General features: G+C 41.6%; 1 protein-coding gene across 1 annotated transcript in view; it reads right to left on the bottom strand.

Annotated features, from left to right (window-relative positions):
* Nucleotides 1–3,289: 3,289 nt before the first annotated feature.
* Nucleotides 3,290–21,941, bottom strand: part of LOC111143305 (receptor tyrosine kinase like orphan receptor 1) — a 233,273-nt gene continuing 214,621 nt past the window's right edge. The window contains exons 8-9 of the mRNA XM_022496957.1: nt 20,210–20,421; nt 3,290–4,808 (exon numbers count right to left, since the gene is read on the bottom strand). Coding sequence (XP_022352665.1) covers nt 3,381–4,808; nt 20,210–20,421 — 1,640 coding nt within the window. The 3' untranslated portion in view covers nt 3,290–3,380. The remainder of the gene's footprint in view (nt 4,809–20,209; nt 20,422–21,941) is intronic.

The raw sequence follows: 21,941 nt of genomic DNA, 5'->3' as shown, positions 1-21,941 counted from the left end.
CTGCCATGTGAAGTGACTGCTTTATTGAGTTTGATTGCTGAGGTGGTGACAAGAACTGTACCTAAAACAGATGGATAAGGCCCTGAAGGTTTTATTGTATTCCCTTCTGTATTAAAGAGCAGAATGGAGAGGTTCTTTGAACTTTCATAATGATACTCATTTTCCTTGACAGTGTGTATTAATTGCCAGATGGGGAACTCTTTCTTTTGGGCAAAGAAGGTCATAAAGATAAGCTGTGACAATTAAACGGCCACATTTCTTTTATTTTATCAGTGTGGTTGGAATCTAAGTTGAACACGATAAGATGTACACAGCTTTTTCTTCTTCAGAGTTCTAAGACATGATTTTTGATGTCTAAGTTCACATGGAAACAAGGCAGAAAAGGATGCAACTTCAAAAAACCAATTTTTACATTCCATTTGGTTGTAATTATTCAATATATTATTTTGATTTTAAAAACTAAAATCTTGCCATATAGAGTTGGTTGGTATATGGTCATGAAATCATTGGGATTTTTCCCTTCCACCTGTGTTCGCTGGCAAAAGAATGCCCAAGTCTATGTTAAAAGCCTACTTGGAAAAAATCACTTCAATGAAAAAGCAGTGAATAGGAATTATGATTCCTTTTTCTATGAAATGTCAATAATTAGGAGAAATAATATTAAAATTCCCAAATACCTCTCCATGATAGTAATATTCAGGAAATAATATTATATGATAAACATTTTTAATAAACAGCAGCATAAAGTAATCAGTGTTTAATATCATCTCTGGTGTGTGAAATACAAATGCACATATCCTCAATATAAAATAGCCTTTTTGTCATTACATCCATGCTTGTCTATTTGAAATGCCCATAATAACAAATCAAACATTAAGTAATACAGTGATTAAATGCATGCAGTGAAAATAAGAAAAGATATGGGAGGGCAAGATAGTTGAATATTGCCATGGTATATTTGAAGAAAATCTATATCGAGTTAAAAAGAAACAAACAAAGGAAACAAAGAAACAGACCAGATATAAAAATGCAGAGATATATTTTCACTTCTGTGATACAAACCATAAACATAATTTTGTGCAAAAAAAAAGGAAAGAAAAGAGCTGAAAATAAAGTCATCTTACAAAACATTGTCAACAAAGCGAAAGATATTTTTCAGTTTGTGAAAAAAAAATACTATTTAATACAAAAGGGACTGTGTTATGTAGTATCACAGTGCTATTATAAAATACATTATTACAAGTGGTTTTGAAATTTGGTTTGCTCACCTTAATGTCCTCAGTAATTATAAAATGTTTAAAATAAATGTTATAGTTCTTTATAAAAAACTAACTTGAATTTATTTTTTAACCATAGTAATGTTTTTCCAGAGTAGGTATTTTACTGGCTCATGGAATGCTAATTTCCCTTTAAGGGACTCCTAGAAAAACTCAGATTCACTGAAATTGTGTTTACTTAAAATAATAAATATTCTTGGAAAACAATTGATTGTCGTATGATATACAAAATTGTGGTTTGAATCTTCATCATTAAACAGTTGCATAGCAACAAAAGGATACAAATATTCTCCTCTACCTAAAGTTCAGAAATGTAACTTTTGAATCAGCTTATTTATGTCACAAAAATATTTCTTAATTTATCTCCCAATAAAACTGGATATAGCCAATTCTTTGAGTTCACAGTAGCAATAAGTCCATGTTTATTGTTTGAAGATTCAGTGTTTGGGAAAATTACAACATATTTCATAAACATATTTCCTTGATTTCTCATCCTAATTGCCTTTTTTTTTTTTTTTTTTAACAAAACTGAAACACCAATGTGCTTCTAATCCCTTTGCATTCTCCTCATTAAATATCATTTCCAGGAATCATTTTATATCCTGTAAGTCTCTCTAAAAATCTCTTTAGCTGTAAAGTCAAAAAAAGAAATGAGATTTTGAGACACTGCTCTTAGAATAAAGGAGTTATTTTTTTGACAAGAGAAAAAAATAAAACATAACATTCCTTCCTATATAGAACTTGAAACCATAAGAATTCTAAACTTGGCCAAAGATGGCTGGTAGGCAAGTGGCATGAGACGCACACTTGATGCCTCCCTCCTAACTAAGGCAAAAATGATTACGTTCCTTCTATTCACCAGTTTAAAAAAATTCAATTCACGGTAATCTTTGAAATGAGAACTCAGTACTTGTTCTCTAAAAATACTGTGATATTTTGCAAACTAGAATTCGTAGTCTTTGGATTCCAACCAATTCTATGAATAAATCGTCGTAACTTCTGGTGCTGGCGTAACATTTGTGAACATTTCCAGATCAGAAAAGAAAAGGTGAAAGTGAAACTTGAACTAGATACTGGTGTCATAGAGTTTCCTACTTGCCCAGAGTTCTCTGAGGGTGAGCGCCCCTCCGCAGGAGGTTGTAGGCACTGATGTGCTGGTCTGCAGCCACACCTCTCCTCTTCAATGTTATGGGTCCAGGGAAGCCCCTGTGAGGCTGTCCCCATGGGCCCCTTTGTTCCTCTCCCATGGGTGCTGATCTAGACCGAGGGGCCATTTTCCTGACTGTGCTTCCTTTGGTTCCTCATTTCTAATGCAACGGATTGAACTATCAACCAACAATCAATTCCGGCATCCACATCTAGCCCTTTTATGGTCTGATGCCCTGTATTATTTCAAGTGCTTGTGTAAACACACTGTGGAAAAGGTTAGTGTGGAAAAGGCCTTCGTGATCAGCAGAGGAAATTCACAAAGAGGCACACTCTGCACCTTCCCAAAGAAGCCCCACTGTGTAGAAGGCTTCGGGGGATCTAATACTTGTCTTATGGCTCGATTCCCTCTGGGATTTCCAATTTGGCCTAAAGTTTCCTCATTGATTCTGAGTATCATTTCCATACACGTATGCATAAAGTCTAAATTGAATGGACATAATTCCTGAACATTTGTCCTGGAGATAAGACAGCAGGTAGACAAATGCTACGGTATATACATTTTGGGGAGAGACCAGTCATGGAGAACGGAGGCAAATACACAAAGCACCACTGACTTTCCTTTTTGGTTTGATATTTAATCACAGAATTCTTTTCCTCTTCACTGGCTGGCAGTTTTTAGTACTTGAAACCAGATGTCCCAATCCCAATGCCATGTCATGTACCCCTGATGGAGGGTTAATCCCACAACGTTTTGGTTTGTTTTTTTTTCTGGCTGGTGTCTGCCCTGCTTGGTAAGACACACTTAAACTTCACAGAAGATACTTGTTGCAATGTCTGCTAAATGAGAACCTCACTGTAATAAAAACAAAAACAAAAACAAAAACCTTTGAATTTAAATCTTTCCTACAGCTTTCTAGTTTTTCCTGGATACCACATTTACAAAAGTCGTGCATCTTACAGTTCTGCGGAAATCATAGATTCGGTGTGTCCATGAATATTGGAGTCTCCTAGCAAAGATGGTTGCTTTGAGTCTATTTTGTAGGGTTTTTGGGATTTGTTGCCAAAAACGGTGATACCCATTCCACCGGGATGATTTGGAATGGACATGTGCGGTAGTAAGGGAATATTGGCTTCCTGGTTGGATCCCGAAGAGGGCAAGCTGGTCACATGACCGGTGCTCGTGGACCCACTGGCGCTGCTCGGGGACCGACTCTTGGGAGGCGGGCAATGCTGAATCACTCTGGGAGGACCTGCCGGCTGATAGTGGGGGGCTGGAAACGCCGCATATCCAGGAGGTATTGGGTATCCATTGATGGGGATGAATCGCTGGTTCTGAGGTATCGGTGGGCCAATGAAACCAGCAATCTGGCCCTGTGGCGTGATACCCTGGCTCGGGAACATGTAATTGGGGTATCTGGGGTTACTGAGATTACTCACTGGGCTGGCGCTAAGGGAGGTGGTCTGCGTGGTGGCATTTCCCCCCGAAGGGGTCGTAGAGCTGGTGTGACTGGACAGTCCCTCCCAGGAGCGCAGCCGGACGTGAATATCTTTAAATCTGGGTCTCCTGGAGGGAATCTCGTTCCAGCACTCCGTCATGAGGCTGTACATTCTGGGCGGGCAGTCTTCGGAGCACGGCAACAGCTGTCGCTTCCTCACCATCTCGATCACTTCTTGGTTGCTGAATCCGTAGTAGGGCTGCAGTCCGAAACTGAAAATCTCCCACAAGACGACCCCAAAGGACCAGATATCTGAATCAGACGAGAATTTGCCATACATGATGGCTTCAGGGGGCATCCAGCGAATGGGCAGCAGAGACTTACTCTGTACCCTGTAGTAATCGGCAGAGTAGATCTCTCTGGAAAGCCCGAGGTCTGAAACCTTTACATGAAGCTGCTCCCCGATTAAAATATTGCGAGCCGCAAGGTCCTTATGGACGAAGAAGTGACTAGACAGGTACTCCATGCCCGCAGCGATCTGGATTGCGATGTGCAGAAAATCTCCGTGATCCAGGCTGGATTTGACGGTCCCGTCTTCATCGCTGCTACAGCCGACATCGGAATGCGGGGACCGCATGATGAGGAACTCGTGGAGATCCCCCTGATTCATGTACTCGAAAAGCATACACACCGGTTGCTCCTGAGTGACGGCGCCTAGAAGGCAGACGATATTGGGGTGCTGCAGTTCGGCCATCAGGGAGGCTTCCTGCTGAAACTCTGTCCACTGCTGGGGGTTGTTGTAGTCTTTCAAGGTCTTTATGGCGACCAGCTGAGCATGGTCCATGCCCGGGAGATAGAGATGGCCCTTATAGATCTTTCCAAAGGCACATTCACCCAGTTCTTCCATAAAACGTACAGCCGAGAGGGGTAGCTCTTTAGCCTTGCTCTGTATCAAAAGAAAGGAAAAGTGTGGGTTAAAACCTTCCTTAAGGCAAGATGTCTTGGCCTCCGAAGGAAGGGGTGGGGCATACAGGGAGAGGTTCTATAAACCAGACTGAAGAAAATTCCGCAGTTCTGAAAAGTCTTTAAAATTGTCGGCCACAACTTGGAGGAGATGACACAGGGGGCTTTCAATCACTTCCCTCTCCCCCCATCCACATCCCCTGCTCCAAAGCCTGTTTGCTGCTCAGAGCCTAGAGTCTTGCTGCTCGGGCTGTGGTCCCAAGACCAGCAGCATCGACATGACTCAGAGCTTACACCGGATGAGGGCTCTTGGGGGCCCACCTCCGACCTGCTGGTTGAGGACGTGCATTTAACAAGACCCCAGTGACTTCAGTAAACATTACAGTGTGAGAGGTGCTGCTGGAGAGCATACAGCCTCAGTTCTCAGCCCAGCACAGAGCGTGTGTGATCTGGTCCTAATCCACCTACCCTGGCTTCTTCTCTGTATCTTAGCATCGCTTTACAGAAATAGGTCTCCTCAGTGTCCAGCCCTAAACACCATGGCCATTCTTGCCTAACAACTGTTCCTGCAATGTTTTTCTTATTTTTAGGGTATTTATTGTGGAAAAAGCCAGAGAAACCCAATTGAAAGGCTGTCCTCCCGCAGTGCTCACAGTAGAGGCAGGAGGTTTGGAATGTGCTCCCCAGTGCTTCTCAAATCCTGTTCCCTCTGAAACTCTCCCTGACCACTAAGGTCTTTGCCTTCTCTGGAGTCCTTCTGCTTCACTGTCTGACTGCCACCACGCTCAAGAGGCGGTGTGAGCCATCCATTGTTTTGGGAGTGGAAGAATGAAAACTGCAGAAGTAAAATGCTTGCTACTTCTCAGGTTTGCCACCAGAGATGCAAGATTCTAAGTACTTTGAGAAAGAGTGACTTTTAAAAATATTATATTTCAGATTTTCAGCACTAACAGCACTAACATATATACAGTTCATTTACTTTTAATAAATGGGCAATTGATATTTTATTGAATGGGGAATTAAGAATATAAACTGTATATTTTGTCTTAAATTGGCTTTTTCTTGGCCTTTATTTTAATGACTTAAGGTATGAGTTATATTTTGGGAGATACTTCCTAGATATTTGGGAAGTTCGGGTGCTATATGAAGAAAAACATTTAAGGATGTATCATACTTCAGATATAAATATCTTGTTTTTTTTAATGTAATTTATTTATTGGTTAAAAAATACCTTTTCTACTCTCAAGATGGCGACTGTTAACCTAAACATAAACTATGCTGATTACATACAAAATATTTCTTAGTTACTTTTAAAGCAGTAATATTTTACCTGAATGAATGTTCATTTATACATTCTGATAATTATTTAAATTGATACTTAATCTCACTGTGGAAAAAAAAAATAAACCTCAGTATTGAAACTAAAAAAAAACAGAAAAAGAAAAAAAAAAAAAAAAGAGGGCTGATCACATGCGTGGCCTCCCCAGTGAGACAATTTGAGTCTGAATCCTGCTTTTGCCACTTACCAGCTGTGTAACTCTAGCTATAGTGTTCAACCACCTTGTGCCTCTGTAAAATGGGATGATTATGATGGATAATTGTACTTATCTTGTAGGGTTCTTTGTGAACTTGCAATAAAGTAGTATTTGGAAAATACTCAGCATGATGGTTTGTACATAGTAAGTGCTGTGTAACTTTTAGTTGTTACTGTGCTGTTGCCTTTCTTTTAATGAATATTTTGTCTTCTCAATCAGATTTCAATTTCTTGAAGAGAGGCATTGCCCTTCATGCCAACTGATAACCCTACAGCTTCATAAGTGGCTTGTTTACTAATTGATATTAAGACAGACGGGAAAACGTACCTAGCTCACAATGAAAATAAGTATTATATTGTCACATTTCATCTTGGCAATAATTTTTGAAACTCACCTCAAATCTAGCCTTAATTCTAGACGAGGTTGTTAAGAAGCAAATCATAAAAGTAATGCATTTGTACATAAAGTAATTTTTAAAATAATCCCTGCACTTTAAATTTTTTTAAGAAAAAGAATACTGCTCTGACTATTCCAATTAAAGCTGACAATGTTGTAAATACATATAGAATTCAGAATTCTCTGTACAGAGTTTAAGACAAGTTTAGAAGATTAAGTAAAATATTTCTCTAATCCAAACTCTATTAGTTTAAAATTCATGATGATTGGCTCTGTTCTGGGCTGATATTTTCCAGGACAAAAATGCCCATTAAGTTAATAAGTGTAAATAAACATGCAGGAAAATACTTAAAAGGATAAACTAAAATTGACAATTTTGAAACATTAATTTTCCCATGCAAATAATATTTCCTATTAGAAATAGATCTCATTTATTCGTTAAAGCAGATCTTAAGGGGATGGTATTTGGAAATGTCTTACAGGAAAGTTACTGCTGCTGAAAGTAATGGTAACCCATTGCTTTAAACATTCAGTAAATTAAAATTTATTGATTCAGTCCTATTCATCATAGTCTTGTAGGAGCAAAAGAGTAGAAACAACCTAAATGGGGCACCTGGGTGGTTTAGTTGGTTGAGCGTCTGACTCTTGATTTCAGCTCAGGTCATAATCTCAGGGTCGAGATTGAGTCCTGTGTTGGGCTCTGTGCTGGGTGAGTAGAGCCTGCTTAAGATTCTCTCCCTCTCTCCTTCTGCACCCCTCTCCCCTCTGCTGCCTGTGCTTGTGCTCTCTAAAAAATAAAATAAAATAAAACTTCCTTTAAAATAAAAAAGAAACAGGGGCGCCCGGGTGGCTCAGTGGGTTAAAGCCTCTGCCTTCGGCTCAGGTCATGATCTCAGGGTCCTGGGATGGAGCCCCACATCGGGCTCTCTGCTCAGCAGGAAGCCTGCTTCCTCCTCTCTCTCTGCCTGCTTCTCCGCCTACTTGTGATCTCTGTCCATCAAATAAATAAATAAAAATCTTAAAAAAAAAAAAGAAACAACATAAACGTCTACCTAGAGGAGACTTGTTATGTTAATTATGGTAGAACTAAAAAAAAGAGTACTAAAGAGGACGTTTTCTATGTACCGACATGGAAAGATCTCCAAAATCCTACTGCTAAGTCAAAAATAAAAAGCAAAAGAACAGTTAATGCTGCATGCTGCTTTTGTGTGAAGGGGAAGTGAAAAAGAAGGAATATATTCATGCTTATTTGTGTACATATAAAGAAACTCTGAAAGGACACTCAGGAAACGGCAGTAGTTATGGGGGAGTACAGAGATGGGAACTAGGAGGAAGGAGAAAGAGTTGGGAGAGTATTCACTTCATGCTTTTTTGTACTTTAAACTTTTTTGAACCAAGAAAAAAATAAAAAAGTAAAAACATATGACCAATCTTTCTATCTGACTGAATATAGAAATTTCTTTTGCAATCACAGGTACATCCACTATTTTTCCTTTTGCTTACAGGGGTTGGATTCTTATGGAAGCGACGTTGTTCCTCAGGGAGAGCTGTGTGCAGGTGATGGGAAAGGAACCAATTGAACCAAACTTACTTTTTCTCTTGTGGCACTCAGATGATTTTTATTTTGGGGAGAGACTAATTCAAGGTGAATTTCTCCTGCATGATGTTAGGGTAGGGATTTCTATCACAACATTTCCTAATGATTTATTTTATATATATATATATATATATACATACATATATATAATTTTTTAAAGATTTTATTTATTTGAGAGAAAGCGAGAGACAGAGCACGAGTGGAGGAGGAGTGGCAAAGGGAGAGGGAGAGGCAGACTCCTTGCTGAGCAGGAAGCCCGAAGGGGGGCTCGATCCCAGGATCCCGGGATCGTGACCTGAGCCAAAGGCAGACACTTAACCGACTGAGCTACCCAAGCATCCTTTTCATAATGATTTAAAAGAATCCAATTTATGTGAGGGTCCTTTGTATGGGATAGTAGGTATTTACTTACCTTTCCACCTAAGCAGGATCCCCAGGCTTTGGTGAGAGAGAAACCTATGTGACTGAGTAATACAATTTTTTTTTAGGGAAAATCAGAATTAGTAACTACACTCAAGGAATATATTAGACTGAGATAATGGGAAGTTAGGACTACTTTTTCCTGCCCCTGCTGAAAATAATGCATAGCCAGCCAGTGCAGGATATTCAAACTATGTCATCTCTGGAGTCATACCAATCTGAATTTGCATCTCGGACCTGTTACATTCTATCAGTACTAGTTAATACTTATATAACATTTACTACATGCTAGATACTGTTCTAAGCACTTAACAAATATGACTCATTTAAGACAACAATCCTGTGAGGTAGGTCCTGTATCTTAGTTGGTTGACTTTGGGTGAGCTTCTTCACTTCTCTGAACCTCTATTTCCGAACCCATGAAACAATATAATACGCAGCTTCCACAGTGACACCAGGGATTAAATTCAACAATGTCGGAAAGTAGTTTCCACCTAGTAAGTGATCTTCACATCAATCTTATTATTCTTATTACGGAAGTAATCCCAGAAGTGGAGTAAATGAGAATGATTTAGACCTTTTTACAGGCTTAAGTATTTGTAGACAGTTTTGTATAATTCCCTTTACATTTTTTTGGAAAAAAAAAAAAAAGCATCGAATTTCCTCCTACTAATCTTTCCCTGCTCTCTTGTAGTTGTTGGTTTAAAACAAAAATCTTGAAATCTTAAAAATCTTCAATCTCAAAATAGAGAATTTGTTTTGGATCCCGAAGGTGGGTCCAATTGGAGTGGCTGCTCCTCTAGGATTCTGGGAGATGAAGATGGGTGGAGAGAGTGAGAACCCATGTGGAAGAGTAGATGGTGGCAGATGGGACAAGGAAGCAAGCTGGCCAAACTTCTGGGGACTGGAAGAGAAGAGGGGTGGACAGGACCTTGGCACGGACCTGACACATGGCCCCTAGGGCTTCATGGCTAAAAAGACCAGCTGCATTCCCCTCCACTGAGGTAAGCAAATTAGTTCTCTTCTATTCGCCTTTGGAAAAAAGAACTCTCACTCTTACCATTTTACAGATGGAGAACAAGGCTTGAGAAGTATCAAGTATTTTTAGGAGAGCCAAAAAGAGCTGCACTTTGCTGCAAGGCCTTCTGCTTTGGGCCACACCATTCTCTCTGAAACCTGTGAAGCGTGCTGGCCTGGCAAGGCCAGTTTGACACAGGAGGTTTCTGGAGGCTTAGCCCGGGGGTCTGACACCTTACGGGGCTGTGAGGCCAGCCTGCAGGCCTTCAGTGTGTGGTCACTCCTCGGAGTTATAACTGTTCTTTATCCCCTGTTCAGGCACAGGAGAAGACATTCTGACCCCAAGTGTGTCTTGTCAGATCCCAGCTGTACCAGGTGGGCCCTCCAGCACGTAGTCGCAGCTCAGCACAGCTAGTCATACCCAAATTTGGGGATTTTGCTTTGGAAAGAGCATGGAAGGCAATGACTAAGGCAGACTTCACAAAACCTTTCCTCGGAACACCTGTGCGGCAGCCAGCATAGAAGTACCCAGAAAAACCGCTCGGACCTTGGTTTCAGGGGAACAATTTACACAGTGATTTGCATTTTTAAAATGCTCCAGTTACTCGATACAAATGTGTCTTAACTACAGACTCATTTTCAAATTTTACATAAATCCTGAACTAGTTAAAAAATCATAAAACCCCTGCAAGCAGCAGTCAGTAGACTGTCCAGTGACGGCAGGAAATGAGCTGTATTGTTGAGGAACAGATGGTTTACATTATACAAACCCTTTAGGCTAAACTTGTTTAGGTCTGGCATATTGTAAATTATATTTTAGTAATGAAAGTGAAATGACCTTGGCTTGACCTCAAGTGGGGTTTGTCTGTTTGAACCAATGTAGTGGAAAACTATGAAAGAAAATGAAGTCATAAAGTTTTGGCAGTTCAATTTTGGCTCATTTCAAGTTAAGGGGTTATAAATCTGTTTAGTTTTTGTTTGACAAGTATTTGTCATACAGGGATGTACAAAATGTAAAGAAGTGTAAAATACACATGAGGCGTGGTGCCAAAGTAAACGAAGTACAAAGGAAAACTGGAATGAATAGGGTCCTGGGCTCCTATCTCTTTATCGCTCCCTCCATTAGTTGAATGACAAGATGGGCTCCGTTTATGATATGCTGTAAGGCAATTAAGTACCTTAAAACCGAAACAGGCTTTCAGTTTAAATGTTAACATTTTTACTTCTCAAAGTAAACACACATCTGCCTCAGTGAGGTTTTAAAAATTATATAATTTGGGGGCATGGAGAAAAATCAGAGTTGATGTGGAAGTTGATACGTGATTCTAAATTCCAAATCTGCCTCTTCCCTTAGACAGTTTTGAAGAGCAACTGTATTAGAGAACTCTTCACAGAAGGAAAATGAAGGGAGAACATTGTAGATGACGGTCACTTTGCTGTGAGTCAGATGTGGCTGTTGTCGTCCTGTGTCTACGCTGCTGATGGAGGCCAGGCTGATGCTGGTGGCTTCCTTCACCTGAGAGACATTACTACATGGGGACATGGGATCCTTTTAGATCTATTACCTTTAGATATGAAAGCAAGGGACCATGAGTAGAGTTTTTTTGTTTTGTTTTTTTAATTGTCATGAGGTAGGGGGCAGTTGGATGAGGAGGACAGACTCAATGACTTTATCTCCTTCCACCTTTGGGAAGTTACACCTTAGGTGAAAGTCTATTTGAAATGATTCCTCTGGGTGACATAGCTCACAGCTAACCTGCCCTTTCCTGCTCACTTGACAGAAGGGACTGCTGTAGGAGAGGAGGAAAAGATATTGTGATGGCTCGCATTTGTGTGCAGCATGGATCCATGGATTTGTGACTTTTTGCTTCTAACCTGAGCAGGGTATGAATGCCTACTTTTGAGCCCTACTTAAAGCTGGGCACCACAAAAAAGTTGAGTGACATGAGGTGGAGGGGAACAGAGCCCAGGATGGTTCCCCCAGACAGGAAGGTGGCTCCAACAGCAGGTGCTGAAGAAGAGCTAAAGTTCTATTCACACGACTGACTTAAAACATCCCCCATAGTCCCTCCCCTGTTCCTTTCCCAGGCCTTAACGGTCCTAGACTGCTGCCTTTTTCCAAATCTCATTTGCTATACACTTGCCAATTCTAGCTGGACTCAGGTGTCTTCAGGAGAAAAACATTAGAATCAGAGAATTAGAATCAGCCTCATTAGAATCAGAGCGGGATCTGGGGTAATAGGACATCACCAGGTTATCTTTCTCTTGGAAACACAGTTCTCCCTGAGATTTGTATTCCTTGGGGACTTGTTTGCACTCTGATTCTCAGGTAACTAGCACAGGCTAATTCAGAGCAGGCCCTGGTGCCCTCCCCCTCACGCCCACCCCCATCCCGAAGGCTTATTAAAACACAGATTGCTGGGACCCAATCCCAGAGTTTCTGATTCTGTAGGTCTGAGATTCTGCAGTTCTGACAAGTCAAGGTGATGGGGGTATTCCTGACCTGGAGGCTTTACTGTGAGAATCCCTGGAATGAATGAATATGGCTTTCTGGATCAGACAATTACGAGTGGTCCAGATCTCTGCTCCTTGAATGATGAATCACTACAATGCACCTGAAGGCCCTGGTTGAGCAATTTTGACCTATAGGAGCCAGAGAAAATAACACGTGGCTGCAGAAGATGCTTCAGAAATACCAGCTAACGTAAATATAAGAAGCATTGGCTGGTATTTACTGTGTTTCTAGGCTACTGATGTCTTAGTGAGAGTCAAGGTTTTGAAATTAAATCACTCTATACATTGGGCTATGTCATCAGTTTATTCTATTTTCGTGGGTAGCCAACGGTGTGGGATCTTTTTAAAAATCCAGTTGTATCAGTCAGTCAACGGATATGGTATATACTATATACCAAAGAGCCTACATATGGAAGAGTATGTGAGGACCCACGCAAGAAACATGAGGAGTGGGGACACAGCTCCTACCCTAAATGTCTGTGCTCCTCATTTAATAATAGTTACCATATACTGCATCCTTTCCCTGTGCCAGACACTGAGACTGTAACAATGCCAATGATTTGTTTTGGATACGGTAAGTTATAAGTACTTGATACATAGTAACCCCTTTCATCCTTTCAGTAACCCCAGGAAATTGGTCACTATGACTATAAGCCCCATTTTACAGATGGAAACTCTGAGAAACAGAGTGGTTAAGTGATCCTGTAGCTGGTAGGTCATTATGGCAGAATGCAGAGCCTGTCTTGCTAGTGACTACTCCACAAGCCCTTTGTTCTCTCAGCGCTGATTGCATCTACTCATTTAACCCCCATCCTAATCCCATGAGAATCATATTATGATATTCCCATTTCATGGATCAGGAGATTGAGACACTCAAAGATTAAGTAGCTTGCTTAAAGAAGCCCACCGATTAAGAGGTGATGCCAAGATGCAAATCCAATATACCTGACTCAAAAGCCGGAGCATTTTTCTGGGAATAATCGGCATTTTCATTTTGATCCTCGAAGGGCTCCATAATTTTAAAAGCATAAAACCCACAGGCATAAAAGTGGAATGTCGAGGTATAATTGCTTCCTGGTCTCTGATCTAGACCTTACTCTGGTTGATTCTCTGTTGTCCTCATTAGTTGACTGGGACAAATGAACACAGCAGCCTTTGCCTGTGTGAGGGCATAAGAGCCCTGGAGAGTAGAGATTTCTGAGTATCTGGACCTAGCTGTTGACAGGAATCTACTTGACTCCAAAGGCTATTTTCCATTCTTGTTCCTTTTACTGGTTCTGAGGTAAACAGTGTTCAAATTGCGAAACAATTGGTTCCGCTCCTCAACGGAAATGATTATGTTTTAAAAACTTAAAGGCCAGAGCACTTTCATGTTGGGAGGTTATGGACATTTTCCAAAGACTACAACCAAACTAAGTGCCTTCCAGCTTATGCCATCAAATTCTGGAGGGAGTTTCAACCAACAGTCTGCCACATTTGCCCAGAGTTCAGCTGCACTTCTCTGGAAGTGATTTCTCTTCGAAAGCAGTTCTTTTCTCTGTCACGTAACTTTCTGTTGGTTCGTGTGAATGTTTGGTGGTGCCCAGGGTTCATTCTGTGGTGGTTACTTGATAATGCCCATGGGAGAGTTTCGATCCTGCCTGGAAATGGGCAGAACAGAGGCCAGTACTTCCAGAGTCAGCTTGAGCCACAAAGTGCTCAGAACTTGAGCTCGGGGGTTCAGTCAGCCGCAAAGTTAGGCAGCAGGGTGCAGTGTGGAATCAATAGGGACACACGTGGGTTCTGGACTGGGCAGACCTGGGTTCAAGTTTTCTCTCTCTCAAATCAGGCTCAAATTAGCTCCTCCTTCAGAAGGTCGTAAGAGAGATCCCATTGAGATAATGCATGTGATAGACTTTAGCTTGTTTGTAATACTACCTATAATATAGCCACTTCTAATACTCATTCTCCCCAGAAGTCCAGTTTCTACAGACACAGACTGGAGCTGAGGCTCTGTACTGGACAGCCTCCCAGCCTGAACTCTCAGACCCTCTCCACCCTGAAGGATTTTACCCAGGGTGTCAACAGGGTGTGGGCAGGGGCATTTATGCAAACCGAGTAGGAATGTAATACCAGAGATGTCCAAAGAGCTACCTATATTATCTTTGCTGTAGTGCTTCCCTTGCTTCTGTCCTCACCCTAGGTAATGTGGCCTCCAGGATCCTAGAGCTTCTTCACAGCCCACATTTTCCTGTGCATGGCACTTGGGAGTTGATTAAAATATTTGTGGTTGTTCATATCAGCACTGTATCAAAAATAATAGTAACTTCTAGCTATCGAGTACCTGTGAAGTACCAAATATGCTATCTCAAGGTGCAAAAAGATCGGATGTGGGGGTGATCTGGCTGTGACTTCTGTCACCCCATTGTTCGCCAGGGTTGATTGAGCTGATCTGGCTGCCTGGGGAGGTATCCCCTTCTACCTTCCCTTGGCACTCCATGCACATCCCCCTGTCCTGAAAACCTCCAAATAAGAAAAAAAAAATCTCTAAGTACTATTTGTATCCTTGTTTTATAGGGGAGAAAACAAATGTTCAGAGAATTTGCTTAAGACCTCATGGCTGGTAATCAATGGAGCTGAGATCTGTTAATCATCTCTCTCTCTCCTTAGAGTACTTGCCCTTTGGAGTGCATCAAATTACCTCCCAGAAATCGACCAAGAAAATGTGGCTGGAAAGGTAGTTAGGCCCAGAGAGTATGGATTCTTAGGAGCAGGGAGGAAGAATTTTCTAACTTGAGACTGGTCCTTCCAGATTGGGGAATGTATATCAAGTGGGAGCAAAAGCAATGCAGTGGCATGAGAGAGAGAGAGAGAAGAGGGGGAGGTGGGAGAGAGGAAAAGAGGAACGGAAGGAACTAGTGAAGGAAACAGAGGTGATAGGAGGAAAGCCAAGAGAAAAAGTATTTTAAGATGGTGGTTCAGAATATCCAAGGCTCCGGGGAAATTAAGGAGGATAAAGACTTGGAAAAGGCCATTAGATTGAATTACATCACTGGGGATCCCCTAGAGGGCCCTGTCAATAGAATGATGAGCTCAGAAGTCTGGGGGGTCAAAGACTTTAAGGACTGAGTAGAAAAGCTAACAAGAACATTTTAGCACCAAGTGTGGTGACACTGGATAAGGCCAGGGGCTCAAAAGGGGCAGCCGGACCACAGCAGAGCTTTTTAGATGGAAGCATGTTACTGGCGAAGGGGACAGGCCCAGAGAAGATAATCAAGTGTCAGTATATTCAGCAACTACTTTGTGTGGAAAGGATAAAGGGAGAGGAACTGCCTGGAAGTGAAGAAACAGAGAAGCTGGCAAGAGATGAGGGTACACTGAGAAATAAAATAGTCACCAGCTTCAGAACACGAGGCAAATCCTGCTTTCTGCCAAATGTTCCTTATACCAGCCCGGAGGTGCCGAGTCTGACCCACAAGCCTATTTGGGCTTTGGCTGTGGCCCTCCCCAACCTCCAGCCCACTGTTCTTTGTCCCCCATCCTCAAACTCCTCCAACTCGTAACTTCTCAGTATGCCTGCGTCCCATGTAGGTGAGTCACACAGGGAAGGACAGAAGCCCCCACCGCCTCTGCTGTGCTCAAGTGGGAGGCTCTGGCACTTTTCTCACTCCCCAGGAGAGTGCTCCACAGCCTTCTCTCCCCGCAGACACTGCCCAGTTTTTCAGACACATGACCATTGGGGAGTGGAGAGGGAGGGGCTAAGGAAAAGAATCCAGGAGAAGGGAAGTTAGGGTTTCCCAGGCTTCTTGGAGAAGGTTCATTTTCCACAGTACTCTTAAAATTAAAATACCCACTCAGATCATAAAATTTGTAATGCAATACAGAATAGTCCTACTTAGTTCACACATTGCTAGAATACTCATCAGGGAATTTTAAAGAGGGGAAAGAGAAGGTTATCTTATCCCACTGAATGGCTTGAAATCTCCTGCTGAACAAAATAAAAGGAAAACAAATGAACAGTACCTTACACGAACAGGGTCTACATCATTCTCTGAACAACTGAGAAATGAGAGACTCAGAGAGGCCAAGTGACTTCTCAGGGTCATGGTGGGTGGAGGTAGGAGCAGGAGGAACATCTCCATTTCCTGACTGTTCATGGCTCCACACTGAGATGTCTCTCTGGTCCACGGACTTCCTTTCCCCACAAATCAGCAGGAAACTCAAATCCCATGGAGGTCTAACTTCAGCCGCCTCACCCACCTCTCCTGGGACTCAGGCTGGGGCTCCCAAATCGTCTGACTGCTCTTGTGCCCTCTGAAAGGCTTCTAATCTCCCTGAGGAGCCTCTTCCTAATCCAAACACTTGGGGGGGGGGGGATTTTAGCAGCTCAGCAAGTAGAAAGAGATAGAAAGAGTTTACACCCTCAAGGGCATGTTCATTTGGATCAATAAAAATTCTGGAGCCTCTAACTTTTGAATTGACCAGGGAAAAATAAGAGTAAGGCTCAGGCATACCAGTTTCCATACTTTATTCTTTTTTTTTTTTAAATATTTTATTTATTTATTTGACAGAGAGAGAGAGATCACAAGTAGGCAGAGAGAGAGAGGAAGGGAAGCAGGCTCCCTGCTGAGCAGAGAGCCCGATGTGGGCCTCGATCCCAGGACCCTGAGACTATGACCCGAGCTGAAGGCAGAGGCTTAACCCACTGAGCCAGCCAGGCGCCCCTCCATACTTTATTCTTTAACATCCCAGCCCTCCAAATATCCTTCTGATTTTACGCTGGTAGGGTGTTTGTTTTCAGGACTTTTTTTTTCCCCTTCTCTCTTTCTTATGTGTGTTCCTTCCTTAGCTTTTATAGGTACATGTAATATTTATGTGTCAGTGACCTTTCAAAGCACTTTTAGAGATTGGCTGTTTACAGTTAGGAATTTTCTTTAAGGTCTACGAAGTCCTTTGTGCTTTTTCCAGGAAAGGCACTCAGTAAGAACCAAAACAAACAAGAGAATAACTCAAATTTGATTGGAGCCAAATCTCTTAAGAGAGTAAGAGAAAAAGAGTGAGCATTTGTTTTTGTTGTTTCTTTTGCCCTCCTCAACCCCGTCAAAGATACTCGAGCCGTTCCTACTTAACAGTGTGGTTCGGAATTACTTGAGAGCTGTTTAAGGCTAAATTCTAAGCCCTGTGGTGGAGAAATCTTGGCACTGGGAGATTTTGCAAGGGAAACCTCAGAAATGATGAAAACAATGTTTACTTCACTAAGTCTTTGGGAAAATTTGTCCCAGTATATTTTATTATTTAAAAATTTTTTTTAAAGATTTATTTGACAGAGAGACAGAGAGAGCACCAGTAGGCAGAGCAGCAGACAGAGGGAGAAGGAGAATCCGGTTCCCCATGAAGCAGGAAGCCCAATGCGGGGCTCGATCCCAGGACCCTGAGATCATGACTTGAGCCAAAGGCAGACACTTAACGACTGAGCCAGCCACCCAGGTGCCCCTGTCCCAGTATATTTTACATTTTTCTCTACAACCATGTACGGTAGAGGACTATTATTGCTCTGGCCAAATTTTACATGCCTTTGGCAGAACTGGAGCTATACCATTTAGACGTGTGATGGTTACACAAGCCTCTTAAGGATTTATCATAAGGCAGGGGGATGCCTATGGTCAGCGTTCAGCCCAAACTGACCAAATGGAATCATATTCAGTATTGCCTGCCCCCTTCCCACTCTCCCTTCCCAGCATGACTTGTCCTGTGAAAAAGTTTTCACGGGGTCAGGCAAGTGCAAGGACTTTCTTTAGTCACAAAAAATCCTATGTTCACACCTCTTCTACTCTCTAGCTCTTTGATTTTGGACGATTACTTAATCTGTAGGAGTCTCAGTTACTCTGGTTTTATGGGAGCCATAATCACATCTGTATTCTAGAACAGCTGCGAGGATTAAATGAGACAATGGATATTAAAGCTCCTCATACAGTTCTTGACAATTTGTATCTCCCTCAACACACTTTAGCTTTCTCTGTTTATGCCACAAAGGTCTATGAGATCTTTCTTTGAAAGATTGCATAAGTCCAAAACGTCATGCCTCTTGGACACCATGCTTTGCAGAGCAAACCTCTGCTAATAATGGAACTGAGTTGCACATGGAGACTGACCTATGCAACTGACAGTTTTCCCAAATGAAAGAACTCTTCCCCTGGTTCCTGCCGCAGCCCAGAGGAGTCCGCTCTCTGGGACGGTGGCCACAGCAAGATGACCGCTGTAAGCTGGCTGACCTGGGTCTCTCTCCTGTCCACAGTTCTGGCGTTTCTAAAGTTTCTCAATGTTTAATAACAGAAATGACAGTTTCTCATAGGAAAACACCATCACACCAGAACTTTCAAGCCTGGGAAGTGTAAAAGGTCAACTGGGTGTGAGCTCCTGAATGTGCAGTATTAACCCTTCTCTTTTCTTCAAGTCCCTTGTGAGGATTAAATGTGATGTTCTCTAACATGCTGTAATGGATGTACTCTGGCTAGCAGGCAGCTAGGATGTCACAAAAAAGGAACCTCCACCTCTACCTATCCCTCCAGCCTACTGAGTGAACCTTGTAGTCTTTAGGATCTCTGGATTTGTTTGTTTGTTTGTTTGTTTGTTTTAAATGGTAAAAAATTCACACTGAAGAGAACTGTGGTTTCACTTGAGACAGAATAATTAAAAAATGAATTTTTAACATTTAAGAAATCCGAAAATCTTACCAACAAATATGACTACAACAGAAAAAAAATATATAAGACTTTTTAAATGAAACAAACAAACAAAAATCTAACTGCAAAGCAGACTAAAATCAAATGAGGACTATGAGTCAGTCCCAATAGGCAACTCTACTAATTATTTTGAAGGATTAGTTAATTTCAGTGTGAAGATATTTTTCTCTAAGATTTTATTAAAGAGATGCAACTTCTTTATGAAGGTCAAATGAATAATACAGTCACTAGCCCACAGAGAAGATAAATATTTGTAGAACGAGTGAATGAGTGGCCTATGGAGTTGGAATAAGAAGAAAAGACAGGCTTTTGGGATGTCTTCTAAATTATTTAAATGAAATCTCTTTGCCGAGAGGCCTAAGGATTGAGGTTCTGGCTTTCTGGAGAGAAAGCCTCTGTTGTATTTCAGCTTCAAGATGTGGTGTGTGTGCTCCATTTAAGGTAAGGACCAGTGACCCTGGGTTCATTGCCAAGACCTGGAGCAACCCACGTGTTGAAAGATGAGGAGGAAAAACGAAAAGGAAGTGGGCTAATTTAGCACAGAGATGAGAAGGCTAAGGTGGGCGATCATAAAACAGCATTCAAAGAGTATAGGAAGGACAACACTTCTCTTTAAATATGCTTAAATCAAAGAGAAATGGATTTTGGTTAGGCATTAAACCTAACTGAGCTCCTAGGTTAGGACTTAGGTTTTGTTGTTGTAGCAAAAAAGCACATCACATAAAACTTACCGTTCTTCAGTGTACCATTTATGCGTGCTGTTGTGCAATAAAAAGGAGTTTTTGGACAGTGAACTGAGTCAACTATGTTTGTTTTCTTTTTTTTTCTCTGTTCATCTCTTTCATTTTGACTGGAAGAGTTCAGTCTTTCCATCTTTGAAATTGTGAAAATAGCTCACACTTGGAATCTTTAGGAGAGATGATGTCTTAAAGATTCTTTCTAGTCCAGACTCCATGTTAAGGCAGCGATGGGGCTGGCCCAACGTGGACGTGGACACACTGATGAAAGAATGTTCCAGCTGCCTTGGGTAAAGTTAGAGACAGACAAAATTATGCTGAAAATGAACTCTAGAGCATGTAAACTCTGAGTCTAAATCATTTGATTTCGAAGCTGGGGAGGGTGCTAAGTTCTGCTTTAACCCGAAGCTTACAGAATCTGTAGAGTTCCGTTCTACTAATTTTACCTTGGGTTTATACGCATTCAGCATTGACATCTCCACGTTTTGACCTCTGACGTGCTTCGGTTGCCTCTGGACAGGCGGGGATGAGGTCTTCTGGTTATTGCGGCAGACACAAATGAAGAAGAAGAGCAGAGCAATGGCCAGAGGAATGGCAACACTTGGCACCAGTATGTACAAGATTTCCATTTTATTCTTCTCCTTGGAATCCTTTGAATCTGAGTACAGAAATAAAAAAGAGCAAAAGTCACACTAGTTCGAATAACATGTGTAACATTACATCGCATAGTTGAAAATGACCTCCTCTTCTGTGCGTACAAACTCACTGGAGAAAAAAGGAATCGTTACTTATTACAATTTGTTTCTATCAAACCTTCAACATAATTTATTGAAGTTTGAAAGTTTAAAGTTCAAGTGTTTAAAAACTGCAGAGGAACACTGTGAAACCTTCGCATGTGTGTGGGTCCCCCTCTGATGTTGCCTCTCTTCAGCAACAGACCTGCATTTCTCTGACACCTTCAAAGTTAAACGTCATGTGAATGGACTGTATACACCCAAGAGCATGCATGTGGACCACAGGGATCTTCTTCCTTTGGCTGCTAGCCCAGATCAACCACCACAACGAGCTCTTCTAGAAATCATGCCCTTGTCTTAGCAGCTTTGGATTTACAGGGCCAGTCCTGCATCTTCCAGAATCAATGTGACCCAGGAATCCTAGTCCCAGGGTCCATAAAGCCATCGGCCTTAGAATATGGGGGACCTGATTTAGAATATGGGGGGACTGACCTTAGAATATGGGGGAACTGACTTCCTGATGAACTGGGTGACCTTGAACAAATCCTTCACCTCTCGGGGCCTCACTTCTTCTCATCTGCACAAAGGAAGTATCTACTTTGATGGTGTCTACAGTTCCCTCCAGCACAGCATCACTGAAGAACTTGACACTTTTTGAAGCCCCAGAACCCTTCTTAAATGATTTCATATGAGCCCAGTAATTATGAGTGCTAACACTCTGAAGTATATTTTTGAAATCTTTTACATCTACTCTACCATTGCTTGGGAGAGAATATAATATGTATAGGACACGAGGCATACTTTTAAAAAATTGATTTGAGTCTGACCTTCAGATACTTTGGGCATACAATAATAAACTCTTTGACTTACCAAACAAACACAGGAATGATGGGCCATAATTAAGAGGGGTTACATAATAAATGCCCTGATCCCCAATAACCTCATCAACTATCTTGCTTTAAGAAACTCCAAAGGGTGAAAATTCAGATTGACCCCAAATTTGGAGATGATTATTTACTCAACCTAGAATTAACCATGTATCCATTCACTCATCCTCTCACATGTTCAGTAAGTCAATAAAAGCTACTGCTGCTAAGCACTATTCTAGATACTGGGAATGTAAAATTAAATACGGTATGTCCTTTGCCTTCCAGCAGCTCATGGTTGGGGAAAAAGAACAGAGAAAAGATAATTACAGTATGTTGTTGAAAATGCAACAAGGGAAGTAGGAGTAGAGTAGTCAAGAGACCCAGAAAGTCCCTCTAAATAGTGAGCTTCCTTAGTGCATATAAATGAGAATATACCAGGAGAAAAATGGAGAGCTTTTCCACTAAGGTCAGGAACACGGCAGGGATGTCCATTATCACCACTGCTGTTCAACATAGTACTAGAAGTCCTAGCCTCAGCAATCAGACAACAAAAAGAAATTAAAGGCATCCAAATC

This window comes from Enhydra lutris, unplaced genomic scaffold (assembly GCF_002288905.1).
Source record: "Enhydra lutris kenyoni isolate GAN:26980312 unplaced genomic scaffold, ASM228890v2 scaffoldscaffold9, whole genome shotgun sequence".
Taxonomy (NCBI): Eukaryota; Metazoa; Chordata; class Mammalia; order Carnivora; family Mustelidae; genus Enhydra; species Enhydra lutris.
This window is presented reverse-complemented; position numbering and strand designations above follow the sequence as displayed.